The sequence below is a fragment of the Anabrus simplex genome, chromosome 1 (assembly GCF_040414725.1).
Source record: "Anabrus simplex isolate iqAnaSimp1 chromosome 1, ASM4041472v1, whole genome shotgun sequence".
Lineage (NCBI taxonomy): Eukaryota > Metazoa > Arthropoda > Insecta > Orthoptera > Tettigoniidae > Anabrus > Anabrus simplex.
This window is the reverse complement of record NC_090265.1, coordinates 1,477,562,573-1,477,585,968: the sequence shown is the minus strand read 5'-3', so window position 1 is coordinate 1,477,585,968 and position 23,396 is coordinate 1,477,562,573. Positions and strand designations below refer to the sequence as shown.

The following is a 23,396-nucleotide window of genomic DNA, read 5'->3' as shown; positions in this document are numbered from 1 at the left end:
TAAGTTGCTAATTCACATTATTTTATTTTAGAAGCTGTGTTTGTCTGTGGGAACTATGTCCACTTTACTGCCCTTTGTGGAGGCCACCTAGTAAGAAGAAAAGGACAGTTCTATTGGAGACAGAGGAAATGAAGCATATGACAGCAAGCAAATTGCAATATCACCTTACACTTGAATAATTGAAATTAACTTTCATACAGGAGGATGAAATTTTGATGTGCAGGTGCAGTGAAAGTGATATTACAAAAGAAAGGGGTTTTACTTGCAAGAATTTATAAGCTTAAATGCATAAGCACATAATATATTGCATATCATAAAACAATTATTTTGTCTCACTCTTCGATAACAAACTTACAACATTTCTGTAATTCCATCTGGTTTTTGAGCACTAAATCACTAAGCACATTTCCTACAACGTGGCGTTCCTCTAGACCTTGTCCTCCCTCTTCATTTGGGCAAGCCTGAATCATTTATATACTTTGCAGTATTGTGGAGCAAAGTACAACAATCACTTTCAGAATATTATGTGTCTCCTGCCGCATTTTGTACTGTAGAATAGGAAACCTCAATTTTCACTGCACAAAACACCTGTCAATAACAATGGGCTCCTTATAGAAAATCCTTGTTACTCAATATGTCAGTTCCTCCACTGGGTCATCAGCCAGGGACATATTGGGTAGCCTTCATTTCCCAAAAGCAAAGCATTAGATGTAGAATTCTTCAGCACCATGTATATTTGAGTTTTTACCAATTATGCTGTCGTGCACACTTCCAGGCCTCTATGCATCTATGCTAGTGAACATTTCATTGGCATTGCAGGTTGCCTGTATATTTATGCTTGGAAATCCCTTTCGGTTGATGTACTCCTCACCATATGCTCTCATTTTTGGTATACGCACATGGGTACAATTGATTATGCCTATGGCAAACTGCTTTCTTGAGCTTCATTCAACTCCTCTAGTGTACATAGAAATTTAATCTATATGTTGGTGTTGTCCAGTATTTTACCAGTAACTTCTTTGATGACCTTACTGTGCTCTGATGAATACCTACTTCTGCTCCTCACTATTCTGGTAACCGGGATCGGATACATGCCTCAAAAATATTTTCATGCGGTCCTTGGAAGAAAGTGTACCACCACAAATCTCTTCTCTTGTGTCTAGGAAGTACTCTCCTAGTCACTCCATATTCTCTTCATGAAATCTATACATTTTCCTGTAATCTTCAATTGCAGCATTTTGACGCAGTTTATATACCTTGTTCTTGTGAATGTTCATAAAAGCAGCCACGCAGAACTGATGTGTAGCATTTCTAAGCTCCTAACGCCTTGCCTTAAGAATTTTCAAGCAAAAGCTGGATAGCAACAACTGTTGCTAAGCTTCATTCATATTTTGCTTAGCAATTGCTGCAGGAATATAGCACTTACACTGGACTTACCAGCTTTGGCTTGCTCTTCCCAAAACTACTTACACTTACAGAAGTAGAATTTTGTTAAGGCTTTACAGGCTTCCCAGCCAGAAAGTCAAACTAATTTCCCTGACATTTCCCCGACCAAAATTTGGCATTTGTACAATTTTTAACATGCTCCTCCACCCCCTATTAGCTGTTCAACACACACTTGTACACACTATTTTCTACTCAAATAGGAAATACAACATTTTGAACAGTAAAGTACATACAATTTAATAATGATCTGCCAGATAATAATAAATGTTAATACATTTTATTTATACAGGAATATTGAAAGTATTACTATTAAAATTACTGATGAACACACAATGTTGGTAAAAAAAAAAAAATTCTGGTTTCAAGTAGGCGTATTTTATCTTCAACTTTCTTGTGACTGCATACTTTTTTTTTTCGTCTTCTAACTTTCTTATTTCACCACTTATTCTTCGTTTCTCAGCTTTTTTTTTTCTGTCCTCTTCTTTGACCTTGACTTCTCCATATAATCCTGGTATTTTTTTTATGGGCACATCTTACCGATAACAACATTCTATGATTAATTGGTACGCTTCTGACACTTCCATAGTACAAAATGGAATCATACACTTGATTTGTGCAATAAATGACTCCTCATGCATGCTTTCTAGCAACATTGATTTATTTATAGAAAAGCCAGTCTCCACTGCAGCATTTTCCTTGAGACAGTATAAGACGAAGCTTTATTACTTGCTGTTACGTTTAGAGTATTTCGGACAGAATATGTATCACTGTACACCAATTCGTAACGAGTTTGAGTATATACCCGAATGCGACTATTTAAAGATATAACAAAGGGCAATCCAATTGGAAGCAAACTGGGATTAATAAGGTGTCCGTGGAGGGAACAAGGAAAAATAAGTGTAACATTTAACCAAAATAATATATTCTTTCCACTAGGAACATAACCAAATAAACTTAATATTTCACAGTGTTGAATACACAGCAACAATGTTTGAATGAAAAATACATAATTACAACAGAGTCATAGACTTTTTACAAAGGATTTACGTAAGACAATAAGAAAAGATCTAGCGAATTTCCAATCCTCAGCCTAACAAGGAGAGAGAACATAATTTAAACAGAATAAAAGGGAAAAGCGCGTAACAAAGAAGGTTAGGAAGGAACAAGGCAGGATCATAACACCGGGAGTCGCCGAAGCACATAACCATGTGAATAGCCAGAGTTTTTTCAAAGTTTACTTGCTAAAGTCCAGGCCCACATTCGATCAAGCCCCACCACTTAATGCATCATCTTAGTGCCTTTGTTTTGTTTAAAAAGAGATACTGAAGTTAAAATACTCATGTATAATTTAAACTGCCCATGCTCATGAAGTTAAAAGTTACGCCCGCATAATAAAGTCTAATGGGCAAATAATAATAATAATAATAATAATAATAATAATAATAATAATAATAATAATAATAATAATAATAATAATAATAATGTTGAGAATATTTATATATATTCATATGACTCTGGCTGAGCCACCATCACCTGCACACTACGTTTTCTTTGTCTATTCTGTAACCGTACGAAAGTACGATCCCCAAATTTTAGGTTAAGAAATTTCGTAAAATAATTTGTAATGTTAAAGTCATTCTAATTCTGACTCTGATTCTGTTTCTGATTGTGTTTGTGTTCTTGATTCTGTGTGTTTCTCACTCGGACCAGCGTACGGGAGCTACTTTGCGCAGATTCCTAGGCGATGCTCTATTGTTCTTAAGTATATTTTACCTACGGAGTGAGCACGCTAAATATCGCTGATGCTACGAGTTTCTGGTGGCCATTATGTAAAAGACGCTACTAAGTGTTTATTTGTAATTCCAACTCTGTATAATAATTAGACTATAATTCTTCTACGAGATAATGTACAGTGGATGTGGTGATGCGTACCGAATCTACATTCGGTAGTGGATGTGTGGTTGTGCACAGAGCTAATTCTTGGTAAAGGAAATTGTCGGCCAAGTATGCAGTTTCAGTTGGAGAAACGTGAGGCGTCACACTAACCTGTGTGGCAGTCGGGAAGGACTCACGACGTCGATGAAGTGTGTAAATAAGGTAAGGGATGCTCTTCGTAAAGAAGGTTGCATCCGTACGTAGAGAAAGTCGTCGTACTTTTCTTTACCAGAATACGATTTTTGTTCTGTAACAGTAGTGAGTGTAGTGGGACTCTTACCTGGAGGTATGTTAAGAAATGTATATCTAGTGAAAGTAATGATTTAGTTGGTGGTAGTAGTGTGTATATTTGCCTTTGTAAATGACAAACGAGTAGGTCTCGTCAAGTAATGATTTTGTTGTTGGTAGTAGTGTGTATATTTGCCTTTGTAAACGACAAATGAGTAGGTCTCGTCAAGTAATGATTTATAATACCAATATAAATGGTCCGTTATTGGACATAATAAATTTTCCAACCAACTCATTCCTGGTTGCTAGCGTTTCGCCCCCGTGTGCTAGGCTGGGCTCATCAGTTGGTACCTAGCACACCTACCAAGACGCTGGCTAGCGCATACCGTGGAGGCCACTGCGTAGGCTAATTGTAGCCACCAGCAGTGCCAATGCACTACGAGACACTTGGTCTCATTACCAAAAATTGATGCCTGCTTGGCCATCAGATGATATACTGTAGATGTTGATTCCCACAGGGAATCTGAAATATTTGTTCCGAATGAGTAAATTTATAATACCAATATAAATGGTCCGTTATTGGACATAATAAATTTTCCAGCCAACTCATTCCTGGTTGCCAGCGTTTCGCTCCCGTGTGCTAGGCTGGGCTCATCAGTTGGAACAAATATTTCCGATTCCCTATGGGAATCAACATCTATATCATCTGATGGCCAAGCAGGCATCAATTTTTGGTAATGAGACCAAGTGTCTCATAGTGCATTGGCACTACTGGTGGCTACAATTAGCCTACGCAGTGGCCTCCACAGTATGCGCTAGCCAGCGTCTTGGTAGGTGTGCTAGGTACCAACTGATGAGCCCAGCCTAGCACACGGGGGCGAAACGCTGGCAACCAGGAATGAGTTGGCTGGAAAATTTATTATGTCCAATAACGGACCATTTATATTGGTATTATAAATTTACTCATTCGGAACAAATATTTCAGATTCCCTATGGGAATCAACATCTATATCAAATAATGATTTTGTTGTTGGTAGTAGTGTGTATACTTGCCTTTGTAAACGACAAATGAGTAGGTCTCGTCAAGTAATGATTTGTCGGGTTTTTTTCGTAGTTGTTTGTAAGTTGCCTTTGTGGATGGCAATCAAGAGTGGGTCTCATCAAGTGATGATTATTGTGGTATTTATTATATATTTTTTTATTATTTTGGGAGTAAAGTCATGGTATGAAACTTGCAGTAAATCTTTTTATCAGTGGAGTGAGGATGAACCTGGCATGCTACCCACATCTAATTTCAGGGGTAAACAGGTAAGGTTATAAAGTAAGTCTGGAGCTTCGTCAGCCTGATGACCGTCGCCTTGGGAGAGGGAGTTACTCATTGCTCTACATAGTTATATATTCCTGTAACTGTTTTACAGGTGGCGCCCAGTCTTGGTGTTTATACTTATTTCACTCACCGTTTATACATTTCATATTTTCAATAGCATGCAGATGTTACAATTCTGACACATCACGATTGTAATCTCCATGTATATTGTTTTCACTGCATCGAACTGTGATTTACATATGTAATAAATAGTGTCATTTTAATATAAACCATGCTGATCTTATTACTTTCCGAATCATCGTGCCTTTTCAACAGGTTACGGGCCCAGGATGCACGTTTGGAAAGTGATTAGATGTGTAGTGATAAAATACACTGAAAAAAAGACACGTGAAAATATTGTGTCGCGCACGGTTGGCGAGGTTGAGTTAAACATTTAGCCAAGTGTTTTCTGCGAAGAAATAGTGTATGAAGATGAACACTTCAAGTATGGTGCGCATCAAGACGTTGTCAAAGGACAACTTAACGTACATGGGCGTACGTAGCTGGGAAGGTTAAACCTGAACCGGTCAGCAAGAACGCGGCCGCTATTACAGAATGGGAAGAACGTGACAGTGAAGCAATGTCAGATATCATCTTGACGATTCAACCCTCGGAATTGAAGGAGGTAAAAGATTGTGTCACTTCGCGCGAACTGTGGCTAAAACTAGAGTCGATTTACCAATCGAAGGGGCCAGCGCGGAAAGCAACATTATTAAAGCAGATCGTGCTTCAAAGAATGAGTGAAGATGGGGATATACACGATCATTTGCGGAGATTTTTCGACGCCATAGACAAGCTCAATGGTATGGACGTGGCAATCAACGATGATTTGTTATCCATATTACTTCTGTATAGCTTGCCAGTCAGTTTCGAATACTATCGGTGCGCGATAGAATCTCGCAACGAACTTCCAAAGCCCGAGGTTTTACGCATTAAAATTGTCAAAGAAAGTCACGCAAGGAGCAGTGATAGGAACAACATGATGCAAAACTGTATGACTGTTGAACGAAAATACAAGCACAAGAATTATACAAAGCCCACAAGCAAAGTCGATAAAGGCGAAAAGGGAGGATCCACATCTCTTTGTTGGTATCGTTGTAAAAAGATAGGTCATAAGGCAAAGGAGTGCAAATCGAGTAAAAATGATCATGACAATGCTCACAAGGCCAAAGGAAGTACCTCGCTATATATTACATCAGAACTGAACTCGTGCAAGTTTGTGACGGACCGCGATGCAGATACAATGTGATGCCTCGACAGCGGCTGTACATCGCACATGTGTAAAAATCTGGACTATTTTTCACAAGTAGAATCCGATGTTTCTGATGATTTAAAGTTAGCGAACAGCTCTACGAAAATAAGTGTAAAAGGTGTTGTGACAATGTCAATGAACGTTGATGGTTGTGATAAAAGTTGCAACCTATGCGATACATTATACGTACCCGATCTGCGTACTAATCTACTCTCAGTCAGGAAGATCATAGACGGGTCACCGCGTAGTGTTTGACAAAACATCTGCTCGAGTTACAGATGCGAACGATAGTACCTTATTCAATGCACATAGAAAAGACGGACTTTATTACATTAATGGGTCGTACACCGAGGAGCAGGGAAAAATTGCCCGTGCAGAAGATACGCGCAAAGGGTCTATTATGGACTGGCACATTCGATTGGGAGATCTAAATATAACAGATCTACGTGAGGCAGTGAAGAATAAAAGGATAGAGGGAATGAAAGTCATCGGACACTGAAGAGGATTTTGAATGCGAGATCTGTCTCCAAGGAAAGATGACACGTACCCCTTTTCCGAAGAAGTCCGATACGAGAATGGAACCAGGGGAACTGATTCATTCCGATATTTGTAGCCCAATGAGGGTTTCCTCGAATGGAAACACGCGTTACTTCGTCACATTCGTCGGCTGGATGGTGCGAAGTGAAGTTTCTTCGTCAGAAAAATGAAGTCGTTAATGAGTTTCAGGACTTCAAAAAACGTCTGGAAACACAGAAAAACGCGAAGATAAAGATTTTGCAGACTGATAATGGTACGGAATACGTGAGTTCCCAATTCGACGCACTGTTGAAAATCTGGGGGATCCTACGACGCCTGACGATTCCGCGAAACCCGGAACAAAATGGAGTAGCGAAAAGGAAAAACCGCACACTCGTCGAGATGGCCAGATGTTTATTAATGCAGTCCGGACTTGACCCTAACATTTACTATATCTCATCTCAAAATGTGCATCATGCCTACACTTCCTTCTTTCTGGGCAGAGGCTGTTTCAACAGCGAATTACATTAGAAACAGATGCCCTACGAGTAAACTGGGTGGACGAACTCCTTACGAAGCCTGGACTGGAAAGGTTCCAAGTGTTTGTAAATTCCAGAGATTTGGATGTGAAACCTAGTGCCTAAATCGATCGCCAAACATAGGAAAATTCGACCCTCAGGGAAAAAAGGGCATATTCCTTGGATATGCGGAGCAGTCCAAAGGTTTCAGAATTTGGATACCGCAGGAACGAAAAGTGGAAATCTCACGCGATGTCAAGTTTTTGAAAGGAGACAGAAAAGAGCAAAAATACGATGATATTTTTCCAAGTCAGCACCCAAATGTAGAGCACTTTGATGAAGATCATCCCAGGATAGAGCCAGAGCAAGTTGATACTTTCATCAATGTAAACATAACTCCTAGAGACACAGAACGTACAGATGGCATCAAAGATCCGGATAGTTCTGAAGAAGAATTTCTTGGTTTTGAAAATTAACCAGAACCAGAAATACGACAATCTCGACTAGCAAGGGAGATAGGCATTAACAGCGTGTCGACTGTACAGCTATATAACGACAACATTGGAGCTCAAAAGCTTGCTGGAAATCCTGTTTTCCACTCTCGGACTAAGCACATTGATGTGCGACATCATTTTGTACGAGAGGTTCTTTCATCTGGGTACATCCATCTTGAATACTTGTCAACTGAGAAGATGCCTGCAGATATATTAACCAAGGGACTACCAAAGGATAAGCACTTGACTGAAACGTCGAAGCTGGTTCAGCCTTCGAGAGGGGGTGTTGAGAATATTCATATATATTCACATGACTCTGGCTGAGCCTCCAACAAGTAGCGCCACCTACACACTACGTAATTACTATTATTTACATTTTATGGCCTTCATTGGACCACTCTAGCCAACTTTATACAAAGAATTTTTCAGTTTCCTGTCAGCCAAGTACTTCTTTATTCTCTCTGATCTTATCCTTCTTTCTTCATCGGAAATCACCCTTCCTATTGTTTGTCTGTTGTTTCTAATTTGCAGTCTGGTTTGTTTGTCTGTGAGTTTCTTGATTTTGTCGGTTTTGTTTCTTAGGTTCCACTGTAATTTGTAGTTCATATCTTCCTTGATTTCTGTAATCCACTTAATGTTGCACTTACTATTCCATAATTTTTCTATTATTCTCCTGATGATCCTGTTCTCTGGTGTCCTGATTAGATGTCCAAGAAATGAAATGTGTTTCTTCCTGATTGTGCTCATTACTGGTTCTATTTCCTTGTAGACTGTTTCATTAGAAGCTACTCTCCAGTGTCCATTTTCTTGGTATGATTTGTTGATGCACATTCTAATGAATCTTCGCTCTATCTTGAGTATTTCGTCTATTTGTGCAGTGTTAGTTGTTTTGAAGATGGTTTCGCTTGCGTATGTTATTTCTGGTTGAGTTACTGTTTTGTAATGTTTTAATTTTGTTGCTATTGACAGGTCCTTATTGTTGTAGGTATTCTTAGTGACATATTGTGCTCTGGTCAGTTTATTTATTCTGTTATGCCATGCTGGCTTTTCATTGAGGTTATATGTTACAATTTCTCCCAGATATTTAAATTTATCTACAATTTTGATTTCTTGGTTTCCTATGTCAATTTTGTTTATTAGTGGTAGGTCAGTAAACAGGATTACTGTCTTTTCAAAAGATATTCCAAGACCAATTTTCTGTGCTATTTCCTCTAGTGGTTTCCTGAATATTGTTGGTTAAGAGAGCAAGGTCATCGGCAAAACCTAGGCAGTTTAAACTTATGCTGTCTTTGGGTCTTCCAATTCGGATATTCTTTGAGTTACTTTTGTACCATTCGCTCATTATATATTCCAAGGCACAGTTGAACAGCAGTGGTGACAAGCAATCTCTTTGTCTTAAGGCTGTTTTTATGATGAATGGCTCAGAGAATTCCCCTCTGAACTTGACTTTTGATTTAGTGTTGGTTAAGGTGAGTTCAATCAATTTGATTAATTTTGCATGGAGCCCAAAATTTCTTAAAATTTTCAACATTGAAGGTCTACGGATACAGTCGTAAGGTTTCTTAAAGTCCACGAAGGTTATTGCAAGAGGTTTGTTTTGCTCCTTGTAATATGCTATGGCTAATTTTAAAGTGATGATTTGTTCTGCACAGCTTCTCCAAGGTCTGAAGCCTCCTTGGTATTCACCTAATTCTTCCTCTAGTTGCTCTCTGATCCTCCTGTATAGTATTCTGGGAAAATCTTGTATGTGCAGTTTAAGAGAGAGATACCTCTGTAATTATCTGGATTGCTTTTATATCCTTTTATGTGGAGTGGATGGACTATGGCTGTGGTCCAATGTTCGGGGAACTTTTCTGTTATCCAGATTTTTGTTAGGGCCATGTGTAAGAATGTTCGAACTGTATCACTGGCATATTTCCACATTTCTGCAAAAACTTGGTCTTCTCCGCATACCTTATAATTTTTCAACTCTTTGAGTGCTGTTTCCACCTCTTGGCTTGTTGGGGGGTTTAAGAATTCAGGCGGGGTTTTGATGGGCGTCTGTATTAACTGCTAAAAGTTCCTGGGGTTCTTCATAATTCAAAAGTTTAATGAATGCTTTTGCCATGATTTCAGCATTTTCATTGTCATCATGTGTCGTTTTTCCATCCATCCAGGTAAAGGCCTGAATTATAATCTGCACAGCTCCAACAAAAGTAAGTAGCCAATCCTTACTTTAGAGAAGTCACACAAAACATAAAACTGACAGATAACTTAGAAGAACTGGTTCCAATTCTCAGGCAACAAGCTGAAAATATAGCCCTAATGAACACACGTAAAAGACATGCCTAGTGGACCTCAGAATGTGACAAAATTCATGAAGAAAGACATCAGGCATGGTTAACTCCTTAACTGGGTTTGACGCCTTTAGGCGTTCTTGTACTTCTAAATGTGTTCTTACGTAGGGTTAGCTTCCTATAGGCATCTGACTATTATTAATCACTTCTGCCATCTACTATCGTAATTTAAAACAAATTCCATTCATATCAGATGTGATTATTGCTGTCCTATTCATTTCTATCCGGTCTTATGCCAGTCGGGTAGTTCGCGCCTAGGCGGCAGTCCAACAGCTGTCTCATGTTGCCTCGTACATTCCGCGCCAAATTCTTCATAAATAGTTTATTTTTGTATATGTACATTGAAATAACTAAATTTGCGAGTTGTCATCGTTGTTCTTGTTGTTGTTACTATGATACAATTGTTCTGCGAACTCCATTGTCCATGTTCTGATAACTTTTTGTAAATTGGTCTGTATATGATGTTAAACTGTTCCATGTGACGTGATAATGGCTTGGTTAGGAAAGACGTTGAATTATCTGAGAATCCGCCGACTGGATGTAGGAATCACTCAAGAAAACGTTGTGTTGTGTGCCTGTCAAACCAGAGGCGACGGGAAACTGTCTACTACTGTGAGGAATGTGACGTGGCACTTTGTGCTTGCCCTTGCTTCCGCATTTACCACACTGTGCACAATTTCTGAATGACCTATGAACCAGAAAGTATGTAGAACCTATTGATGCATATCTGAAAACTTGAAAAATGTCATCATAATAATGAAAGAAACACTTTTTAAATTAACTTTTGTATGAACACACTGTGTATATATGCATATATTTACGGGTTTACAAGAAAAACGGTAATAACATAATGCTATTGAATTTCTACTATATCACTCATAATTTAAATGAATCAAGTAAAATATATTTTTCTGTTGAGTATTTACATCTACGCCGGCCCGTGGTGGGGTAGCGTGCCTGCCTCTTACCCGGAGGCCCCGGGTTCAATTCCCGGCCAGGTCAGGGACTTTTACCTGGACCTGAGGGCTGGTTCGAGGTCCACTCAGCCTATGTGACTAGAAATGAGGAGCTATCTGACGGTGAGATAGCGGCCCTGGTCTCGAAAGCCAAGAATAATGGCCGAGAGGATTCGTCGTGCAGACCACACACCACCTCGTAATCTGCAGGACTTCGGGCTGAGCAGTGGTCGCTTGGTAGGCCAAAGCCCTTCAAGGGCTGTAGTGCCACGGGTTTGTTTTTTGTATTTACATCTGCCGCACGCTACTGTACCCATTCCAAAAGTGCGCGTTGCGCTGAATAATTACCCACTGGCTGGTTGATGTTATGAAACTATCCCCCAGTTAAGGGGTTAAAATTTCAAACACACAAAACAAAAGAAAGTGCAACCAACCTCAAAAATCTCAGGAAAAAAGTTCACACAAATTATCAGGCAAACCAAGAGACAATCACAGAAAAATCAAATCAACTCAACAGAAGAAAACTACCACAAAACTAATTCCAGAGACTTTTACAAAATGTTTGGAAGACAATTACAAAAATTTGCCCCTCCCACATTAATGCTGAAAAGTGAGGATGAAAAAAAATTTTTTAATAATATTAATAATATACATATTTACAGAATGGATGATTCCAGATTAACAAAAAAGATTTTCGAGTAACTTTGGGACAAAAAGCAACAACTAGCTGGATTGAAGAAGTAAGGAAAGATTTGGAAAGAAATAACATAAGAGAAGAAGAAATTATGGATAGAGAAATTTTTAGAAAGAGGGTAGTAAGTATGGAAGGATTCCAAGGAAGATTGAACAAGAAGCCTGGTGCGAAGTGGTCCGAGGACAGAAGGAAATAGCATAGTGAAAGGATGAAAGAATATTGGAAGGAGCAGAAGAGAAAACAACACAGTATGAAGAACTGAATTGAAATTGGCACGTGGTCCTTAGCAGGCCTCATCCAAAATAATAATAATAATAATAATAATAATAATAATAATAATAATAATAATAATAATAATAATATAAACACTCTGTTGCTCACCCAATGTCAAAGACAAGTCACACTAAACAAGAAACTAGAGAACCTGAAAGAGGATAATCCAAAAAAAGGGAATAAGTTAGAGCTTAAACCAACCTTTGAACAAAATAGATACCCACCTCCAGTCAAAAACTTATCAAAAAACAGTTTTCACAGATCATGAATTACAAATATTAGGCAAAGGCCCGAATTATAATTGGCACAGCTGCAACAAAAGTAAGTAGCTGACACTTACTTTACCAGAAACCGAAGCAGCCAAACAGATTCTCCCAGCCGAAATACAGAACGACTTGAGGTAAGCGAAGAAAAAAAATCCCTTCCCTAATAAACGAATTTAAGAAAGATGATAACACTAGATAAACAATGAACTACAATGCAAAATGAGGCAAAGTGATGAACTCGTAACTAAAGTGGATAAGGGAGGAACTATAGTCATTTTAAACAAACCGATTATATTGAGAAAACTGAAACCTTTTTCAACAATAATAAGATCAAGGTCGTAGATAAAGATCTCACCTCATGGATTCAAAGAATTAGCAGGAATCACAAAAGCTGGTAAATATAAACCCAGGACTCCCTACGGCAAGAGCCATGCCCAAGTTGCATTAAAAAAAAAAAATACCTATCAGACCAGTAATGAATTTCCGTAAGAGCCCCACATATAAAACATCACAATGCATTCATAAGTTTTTAACACAAAAACTGTTTTTTTATTCTGACACTGCCGTAAAAAAATCTAGTGACTTCTGTAAGACGATTAAGGACTTCAAACTCAAACCTTCACACGTTACTTGTTCATTTGATATAAAAGACATGTATACTAATATCCCCATAGAGAAGACTATTAAGATCATAAAAACTAATTTAGTAGAACACAAATGGATTAGCACACCCGAAATAGAACAGTTCATGACAATCCTTAAATTCATACTTAACCAGAACTACTTTTTATTTAACAACAAAATATACCAACAAGATGGCTTCCCCATGGGAGCCCCAGCCTCAGGCATATTAGCTAATATATATTTGGATCACTTGGAACATTCTTGCATTAAAGACCACATTAAAGGGCTTGATTTGTGGGTACACTATGTAGATGACACATACCGGTATGCTATAATTAATAAGGATCTCAATGATAGTCTTAATATTTTGAACGTCCTGAACACCTTAGATATACTAATACTGTATACAGTTTACTATTGAAGAGAAAAACAGTTCGATCAACCTTTTAGACATTACAACAACTAGAAAAGGAAACCAATTTTACTTTGGAATATATAGGAAGTCTACATTTCAACCATCATTCATAATATCTCTCTACATCCCGACTCACAGAAAAAATCTGCGTATTATAGCTTTATTAATAAGGCCTTCGAAGTTCTGTTAACCAACAAAGAGAGAAATAAAGAACTTGTTTTTATCCGACAACAGGCCTTGACTAATGGCTTTAGTCTTAAAATTATTAATGGGTTAATCACTAAACATAAATGTAAACAACAAACAAATTTAATAAAACAGTCAGGGAAAACAAAAAAGTATGCGAGGTTCAACTACAACAATCCTAACATTTGATGATGATGATGATGATGATGATGATGATGATGATGATGCTTGTTGTTTAAAGGGGCCCAACATCCAGGTCATCGGCCCCTAATGGTACCAAATGAGACAGAATGGAATGACAAATTAAAAGTAAAAAATTCTCCACTGACCAGAATTCAAAACGTGAGGACGAAGAATGAATGGATGGAGATGAATTTAAAACAACCAGTGGATGCGACCCGCAATGCCTTACATTCACAGAAACTGACGTAGAACAATAGGATTACTGATGAAGGGACTCTGCTATAGCATAAAACTGAATCGATGATGCTTGCAGTCTAAAGGGCGTCCAAAATCCAAGTTATCGGCCCCTCATAATGGTACTTATCACTAGAAAAGTAGAACCATGGTATTTGTAATGTTGCGGTACTAATCAAAAGTAGCAGAGACTCGCGGTATTCCACACATTATGGTACTACTCATAGGTTATGAAATTCGACATATAATACAGACCTATGGTTTTTCTCACACTGCGGCACCATTTAGAGGTAACGCAACCCTATGGTGTTCATCACATAAGAGTTCCCGTGGTGTTCCTCATATAGTGGGTACTAATCATAGGCAAGGCAGAACCATGGTAGCTATCATTCCATGGTCCTGCTCATATGGGGGTACTAAACACAGGTACTGCAAAAGCCGACTGCATGGTGCTCCGGTGTGTTACTAATCACAAACTTATTTGGTACCTAATATAGTGGTACTACGTGCAATAAAAGTGACCCATAATGTTCACCGCGTGATGGTACTAATCACAAGTAGTTTCATGGTTGCAAGACAATCATCCCTTGGTCACTCCCTTTAGTCGCCTCTTACGATAGGCAGGGGATAATGTGGGTGTATTCTTCGTCTGCATCCCCCACCCACAGGAAGTTGTGTGTTTGGTCCGCGAGAGGTATTTTATTTCCCTCAAGTCCGCCGGCAAGCCGGTTAGGACCCCCCTATCCGCCACCTGGGAGTATCACCTCTCCCCCTGCTACGCCAACGTAGTAGGTTCGTGGAATCCCAACATTTACGCAATTAGAAATTTATTTAAGAAATATGACATCAAGGTAGAGTTTCAACAAACAATAATACTAGGCACACGTTTTTCAACCACAACATGGTTAATAAGAACAAAGAAGAATGTTTCCAGGATTCAGGAATTTATAAGTTGATTTGCAACCAGTGCAACGCCACATATGTACAGCAATCCGTACGGAACTTTGCAATAAGATATCAAGAACACATCAGTGTGGAAAAATATAGGTTTTCCGCAATGGGAGTACATATGAAAGAGACGGGTCATAAATTTACAGATATCAAACAAGACCTTGTAATTATTAATAGAATAAATACAAGAAGACTGATGAATAGTTTGGAAAATATTCACATTTTCTGGATAATTTAATTAAATGAGATGGATGAACAAAGAAATCCCTTATACGAACATATACCGAGATACATGAATTTATTAGGCAGGAATCAAATGCCTAGCAATTGTAACCAGCAAGCACGAGGGCTCTACGTCACAGCCAGAAGCCACTTCCTCGCGAGAAACAACAAATGACGATACATCCTCGCTTCCCCTCCCCCCTCTGAATCAAGCTACCATACAGACCACATCACATCGCTATTACACGGTCGAGGACAGTAGAAACAGACCTACACCCATAATTACGGGGAGTAAATGAGGTGAATTGGACAGGGGTTAGTTCAAAAATTCTCAATCAATTTCCATTATTTTAAACAATTTCCTTAGACAACACTTCCCCTGGCGATTTTAACTGATAGACACAAATTTCTTTCTGCCGGTTACAGATCGTACAACAAGTTATCCAACCTGATATGTTTATGAATACAATTCTTAATTCAACCAACAGCGGATACTCCCTTTCCACTTAGACAAGGATAAACAAGAGGATCAACCTTTTTAGTACAGTTCAAAGTGACGAGGAAGAAAACTAAAAGTCAAGTAAAGAAGAAGCACATTTCAGCAAAAAACATTTCTTCAGGATCAGAACACCAATTTGTTAGTTTTTTAAACAACAAGTGATTTTATTAAGCTTTCGGGACTTAAAATGATACCAAAGACATTTTAGCTCATAGACAGTATTTTAAATTCATTTTAAGTTTAACATCCTTGTAACCCCCCCCCCCCCCTCCCCCCGGCACACAATACCTCTCCCCCCCACCACCAACCCATTCGTCCTTTACTAACGTTAGTTTTAAAGTCAACAAAGATTTAACTATGTGATTGCTTTATGCTTTTTATCTAAGCTTTTGTGTATGCAGCTGATGATGATCGCAAAGCGATCAAAACGTCCTGTTATTCTTAACCTTCAAGCACACGCGCTAGATTTTAGATTTTAGGACACAGACAAGGCTTGGGGTGCTACCCATCCCATATATAATTTAAATGTACTGTAAAATATAAATTACTGTATAGATTGGATATTTTAAGATAGATTATGTGAGAATGACTCTTTCTGCGACATGTAGGGGCATACTCCCTTTGAAACACCTCTCCGCTGTATTTACAAAATGAATCATGCACACCTCGTTTTTTCATTTATAGATTTGCATGTTTCTAATAAATGCATTTTAGATCCTAGTAAAATATTTAGAAACCTACTTTTTGTTTAAAATACGGTGAACAGAATAATAAATTGAAGAAAATAATGCACTTTAGATATACGTTTATTTGAAAAACGTTGAAACTTTGAGCGTGTCCATATCCATCTGGATATGTGATGGCTCACAAATTCCTCTTGCCCTCTTGGCGAGTGTCGTGAGGATGTCTTGTTTTTGTGCTGGATGGTGGTGAGAATCTGCATGAAGATAGCAATTTGTGTGGGTAGGCTTACGATAGACGGTATGTCCTAAGGAGCCGTCCGGTTTCTTTCTTACTAGAACATCCAAGAAAGGAAGGCATCCGTCCGACTCCATCTCCATAGTGAATTTTATTGACGGATGTTGCTGATTTAGGTGGCCTAGAAATAGATGGAGTTTCTCAAGACCTTCTGTCCAGATCACAAATACATCATCAACATACCTCCACCATATCGAAGCAATAGCCTCCTCCTCAAAATGCTCCATAAAGAAATTAGCTACTACGGGTGAAAGTGGACTTCCCATAGCCACTCCGTCCGTCTGTTCGTAAAAATTCCCACCCCACAAGAAATAGCTGGACGTCATGCAGTGGTAAAATAGCTTAGTAATGTCCTCAGGGAACAGGTTTTCAATGAGAGACATGGCTGAGTCAATCAGCATTTTAGTGAACAAGGATTCCACATCGAAACTCACCAAAAGTGCATTAGGTTGAAAGGTTATGGTTGACAGCTTGTTGACGAAATACCGAAGGTCCTTGATGTATGACACAGTACGTCCTATGTGTGGCTGAAGCAATTTGCTTAGGTATTTAGCCAGAGCATACGTAGGAGACCCTATCGCACTCCAATATATTTAAATTACATTACTAAACTAGGGACTAGTTTTGGCCTTGGCTTGCCATCTTCAGCCTCAATGTAATACATCTAGTAACTAAACAAATGTACAAACACACAACTGACATAAAAAAACAAATGTACAAACATTCAAAGAATTCGAAGATAGAAGTGACTCTCTCGAATAATATAGTAGGAAAAATAATCTTAGAAATTTTGGAGTGCAGGAGAGCTCACAAGAAAATACTGACAAACTTGCTGCAAACATCTTCAGAGATATAGGAATGAATATAAATATCAATGATATTGATAAAAGTCACCGTGTTGGGACTAAATCAGTGGGGAAAACTCGGCCTATCATTGTCAAGTTTACTTCCTATCGTATACGGCAGGACATATTCCGTAACAAAAGGAGACTGAAGGGCACCCATGTTACCATCCGCGAAGAGATCACGTCCACTAGACTTTCCATACTGAAGGCCGCCATTCACCGTTTCCATGTAAACAACTGTTGGACTGCAGACGGTGATATCATCATTAAGAAACACGATGGGGGCAAAGTGCACATTAACCAGCTGTGTGACTTACCGAAGGATAGAGATAGCAACTAAACGGACAATTCACTTGACTGTTCTGATCTCTATTTACTATATTTCATTTTAAGTTTAATTGGATTAGCCCATTGTAGTTAGATTATTCATTCACTTAATTTTTCATAAGGTGACTGCAAAAACTAATGGGTCACTCTCCTCTGACAGTAACGGACATTAATTACTTCACAGCCACAATCCCTTTCAAGGCCTCACTCACCCCTCCACACTCCACAACCAGAACATGACCTTGTGACAACTGTCCACTGACCCCTCCTGGAATTAACCCCCCGTCCTTCTCTCTCAACCAGAGACCTGCTCCTAGCTGAAGTTTCATCTTTCCTTAAAGGTCTTCATGTAGCTCATCTAAATGTACATTTATTGTCGGCTCATTTCCATGAACTTATAGAACTTGTCCCGGACGTATTTGATGTTTGAATTATCACCGAAACCTGGCTTCATGACCTGATCCCTTCAAAGACTTTCAACATACCTGGCTACTATTTACTCCCGAACGACAGAGCAGGAAAGAGGGGAGGAGGTGTGGCAGCGATAGTCACAACCAGGTTAAAGCCCAGGATAATTGCATGTTCAGATAACAAATACAATAGACGACCTGAGTTCCTGCTTTTGGAAGTACTTGTAGCCCATCACAAATGTGCTGTCTGTGAGGTGTACAAGCCACCTGCAATTGGACATTTGGAGGAAGTAGAGAACGCATTGTTACGTGTACTTCCGCAATACGAACATGTAATTGTCATGGGTGACTTTAAAACAGACACCGGAAACAACAATGCCGAATGTCGGCAGCTTATAAACATGACTACGTCTTGTGATATGAGCATTTTGCAAACCTCCCTACACACCACACCGCCTCGTCACACACGATAATTGACCTAATGATTGTCAAGAATATGGACAAAGTTCTAAAACACGGACAGACATCTATACCAGGAATTTCAGCTCATGACCTAATATAAATATCCTACTCCTTAAAGACACAAAAGACAAAACGAAGGACTATTAAATTCAGAGATCTCTCTAAAATTGACTACAGTATGTTTACTGAAGACACACTTGATGTTCCATGGCACCATATACTGACAGTTGACGACATTGACATTGAAGAAAAACATATTTAACGAATATCTGACAGTGCTCTATAATACACACGCCTCGCTGAAAACGGTACGGGTAACAGGAGCCCCAGCACCGTGGCTAAAACTGTTGCTAAAGGAGTTAAAGGCAAAACGAGATGCCACACAGAAAGTTTAAGCGACAACCGACACAAGACAATTTTGACTCATTTAAACAGCTACGAAATAAAACACTGCAGGCAGTACGCAACGCTAGAATTAGACATGCACATACCCTGTTAACACAAAATACTAGACCTGCTATGGCTTGGAAAGAACTAAGACAAAGGGGAATAGGTAAACAAAGAGACTATCATCCTACTGATATACCTCTGGACTCCCTCAATACATATTTTACCACTCCTGGACATACCACTGACGGAGAAAGGAAACATATAACACTATACAGTAATTACAACTCCCCGCACCTGACAGAAAAATTCTACTTTTCACATGTGACACCCTTGCAAGTTAAACAAGCCATATTTAGAATAAAATCAAAGTCCAAAGGGACAGACAACATAGGAATAGAAATTAAGATGATAAATGACAAAATTTTACATGCTATAACTCAAATATTTAACCATTCATTAATGACAGGCGCGTATCTTGATTCCCATAGGGAACCTAAAATATGTGTCCTGAATGAGTAAATTTATAATACCAATATAATAGTCCGTTATTGGACATTATAAATTTTCCAGCTAACTCATTCTTGGTAACGGACCATTATATTGGTATTATAAATTTACTCATTCGGGACAAATATTTTAGGTTCCCGGGAATCAACATCTACATCATTTGATGGCCAGGCAGGCATCAATTTTTGGAAATGAGACATAGCTCTCATAGTGCGTTGGCACTGCTGGTGGCTTCAAGTAGCCTATGCAGTGGCCTCCATGGTATGCACTAGCCTTGTGTCTTGGGTGGTGTGCTAAGTTCCAACTGACGAGCCTAACTTAGCACACGAGGGCGAAACGCAGGCAACCAAGAATGAGTTAGCTGGAAAATTTATAATGTCCAATAACGGACCATTGTATTGGTATTATAGCCCATTACACAAGCAATCAGTGTAATGAGTGTGATGCATACAAAATGGGAAACATGCCGTGCTGATCTCACCAATTATAATTTGCAGCAGTTGAGTTATACCACATGCTGACTACCGTACACACTTCCGCCACTACATGCTGAATTGCAGCGTCATCTGACAAACATGACCGGCTGTTCTGTATAGTGAGCCGCATATGTAATATATAAAAGGATAAACTCAAAGATACCAAAATGATTTTATGCCTTCTTCGGAATCATATGGTACTACCAATGCTTTTTTCATAAGGGAAATAATACATTTTGATAGTTCATTATATTTCTTACATACATGTGGAATGAAAGGAGGAAACACCAATAGAAGATCTGCAGTCTTTTCTTAACCCTGGATGCTCTATTGAGTCATCAGTTATAACCCCTTACTGCATGACTTTTTTTCCTTCTTGAAAAAATTCTGACTGCTTAAATATAGTGTCCTGACCTTCGGAAAAATAGTTTAAAATATCTGAACTTCATGTGGCAGATCTTTGTTGTTGGTTTATGATTTGTGCCATATATGGGACACCATGCAATAACGAATATACTTCGATGGTATCAGTGGTAACTTGGAAACAGAAAATAGCATACCAGTACATTAAAAGTACTTCTAAGTGAAGTTTAGTTTTAATTTATGAAAATGACAAAAGGTTTCAGAAATTACACTGATTTAACAAAATATCTCACTAGTAAAGGAACATTGGAAATATTCTACTGGAATATCAAGGTCGAAAATTTCCTGAGGCAGAGTAATATTTCCAGTAAATTTTATTGCTAGTGACTTTACGTCGCACCGACACAGATAGGTCTTATGGCGGCAATGGGATAGGAAAGGCCTGGGAGTTGGAAGGAAGCGGCTGTGGCCTTAATTAAGGTACAGCCCCAGCATCTGCCTGGTATGAAAATGGGAAACCACGGAAAACAATCTTCAGGGCTGCCGAGAGTGGGATTCAAACCCACTATCTCCCGGATGCAAACTCACAGCTGCGCGCCTCTAACCGGATAGCCAAATCGCCCAGTCCAGTAAATTTTGATTCATCTTTCATTCTTACCAGATTCCCTATATGCCAGTCGATTTTAGTCTTCTCCACCTTGGTTGTTGCCTTTGAATTGTTTTGGATTGTAGCAAGCCTATCCGCAAGAAGAATGTCATAAAGGTCAAGGTATTCAGTAGGCCCGACCTCAATATCATCTGTATCCGATTCTGTTTCTGATATAATAGTAACATTATTTCTTGTGTTATGTATTTTATGAATATCATCATCTGACTCTGAAGCAAGAATGTTATATCTCTTTCCTTTTATAAGTAATGCACTATCATCATCTGGTAGATCAGGGTCGTCACCAATATTTCCGTCGGGTATAATTAGTACGAGAGTTGAAGAGGCATAAAACATTCCTACATCCATTGCAGTAAACCAACTGAAAGGAAAGATATTGGACTGTTATACTTCCAGTAGCAAGAAATAGGTTATGTCACAACTGCATGTTGTGCCATATCTGTCACAAACCTAATTTGAAAGATTATAATTACTCCAGTAGACAAATGTTCAAAGTTACCTCTTAATAGATGTCCTGACATATCAATGCTTCCACAGTAATTTTATAAAAACACAAATTGAACTATTACTGTATGAAATAGAACTCTCTTGTGGTCAGATATCTAGTCAACTGCTTACAACACAAACAAGGGATGAATGTCAAATAGTTCCTTACTCCCTCAAGAGATGACATATACTGCTCGCATCCAGTTATTGTTGATAGTCTACCATATCTGTCACTCTATGCAGTAATGAAATAAACACTTCAATATAGGCTGTATAAAAATAAAACCGGTGAGTGCCATATCTGTCACAGTATGTGGTAAGGAAATGAAATGTTCCTGAATTTTGGAAATCTTACTCAGAAATTCCAAAATGCTTTACAATTCACTGTAGAATAATTACTGGAGTTTGCTAAGATGGCAATGCTTACCTTGAGTAACATGTGGAAAATATCGCTGAGATATTCGTACCACAAATTTCACCAAGTTACTACAAGCTTTCAAATGGTTTTGAAGAGTCGGGTTTGGAAACGGAGCTTTTAGAAGTGGTGCAATATAACCATATACTACAGCATCTAAAGATGTAGGATGAGAACCATAAAAGAAATCTGCTTCACCTAAGCGAACTGAAAGTGCAGTCAAGCATTTTTCTGCCTCTCCATAAACCTGAAAAAGAAAATATGAAATATCAGATTAACTTGATTTGAAGAGTTGAAAAGGATTTCATAGACATGGATATAATATGCTGTTGTTGATTATGATTTCATGGAGGTAAAATCCAAAGCGGATAATACCTAATCTTACCTTTGGTGTACCTGAAGTGCCATGCACAATAACAATGTGTTAGTAATGGCAATAACGAACATTAAAGAGGCCAATGAGCTTGAAGTTATGCCCTTTAAAACAATAATTTTCAACAACATATCTAACCTATAACTATAACAAAAGATCATTTAAAGAGGAACACACGTAGACCTTTAGTATCTTTAATAAGTGATTGTATGCAATACAAGAACATATATGAGTCATGTCACCGCAATATTCTAACCATTACGCTTCTGAAATAAACTTTAATTGATTAAAATTATTTATATTTGTAGGCCTATACATTGCAACTACACGCATAACAGACCATCCACTGTACATATGAATCAAAGAGTTACAGAGACCTGAAAGTTATCAATCTACAACATACAGTCATCATTTTCATTTCCCCTTGACCAGCTCCTGCCAACCCAGGGTGTTGGCACTTCTCCACGGTTGCCTCTTCTTCCACCACTCTCCTCTTCATTAACTGTACTCCAGTCGAGTCTTTTTCTTCTTATACTATTCTTGACAGAGTACATCCAACTTGCTCTGGGCCTCCCTCTTGCCCTCTTTCCTTCTATCTTAGCCTCCAACACTTGTTTTTATATTCTTTCCTCCTCCATCCTCATAACATGTCCAAACCATCCCAATTTATTCTTCTCCATCCTATCACTCCGTCCTCATATGTCCGAACCATCTCAATTTATTCTTCTTCACCCTATCACCCAGTTTTTCTACCCCTATCTCGTTTCTGACTGACCTCAACATTTCTTACTCTGTCTCTCCTTGTCTTCCCCACCATACTCCTCACGAACTTCATCTGATTGGCCAGAATTTTACCCTCATTTCTTGCTGTCTCTGATGCATACATTACTATATGGGTATAGTACATCTTGTAGATTATCTCATTACATTTCATAGGAACTTCTCTGTTCGACGCCAGGTTCCTTACATGCTGATAAAACACATTTCCCGCTTGTACATTTCTGCTGATCTCCTTATCCAACCTTGCATCTTGCATTACTTCACTTCCAAAATATTTGAAATATTCAACAACTTACAAGGATTTGTCATGGATACTAATGATT

At 38.6% G+C, this 23,396-nt stretch overlaps 1 protein-coding gene across 3 annotated transcripts in view; it reads right to left on the bottom strand.

Annotated features, from left to right (window-relative positions):
• The window catches only part of LOC136858425 (metaxin-1), a 236,578-nt gene that overhangs the window by 98,570 nt on the left and 114,612 nt on the right, over window positions 1–23,396 (bottom strand). For all 3 annotated transcript variants that reach the window (XM_067137956.2, XM_067137955.2, XM_067137954.2), the window contains exon 5: window positions 21,933–22,167. In XM_067137956.2, the coding sequence (XP_066994057.1) occupies window positions 21,933–22,167 (235 nt within the window). The remainder of the gene's footprint in view (window positions 1–21,932; window positions 22,168–23,396) is intronic.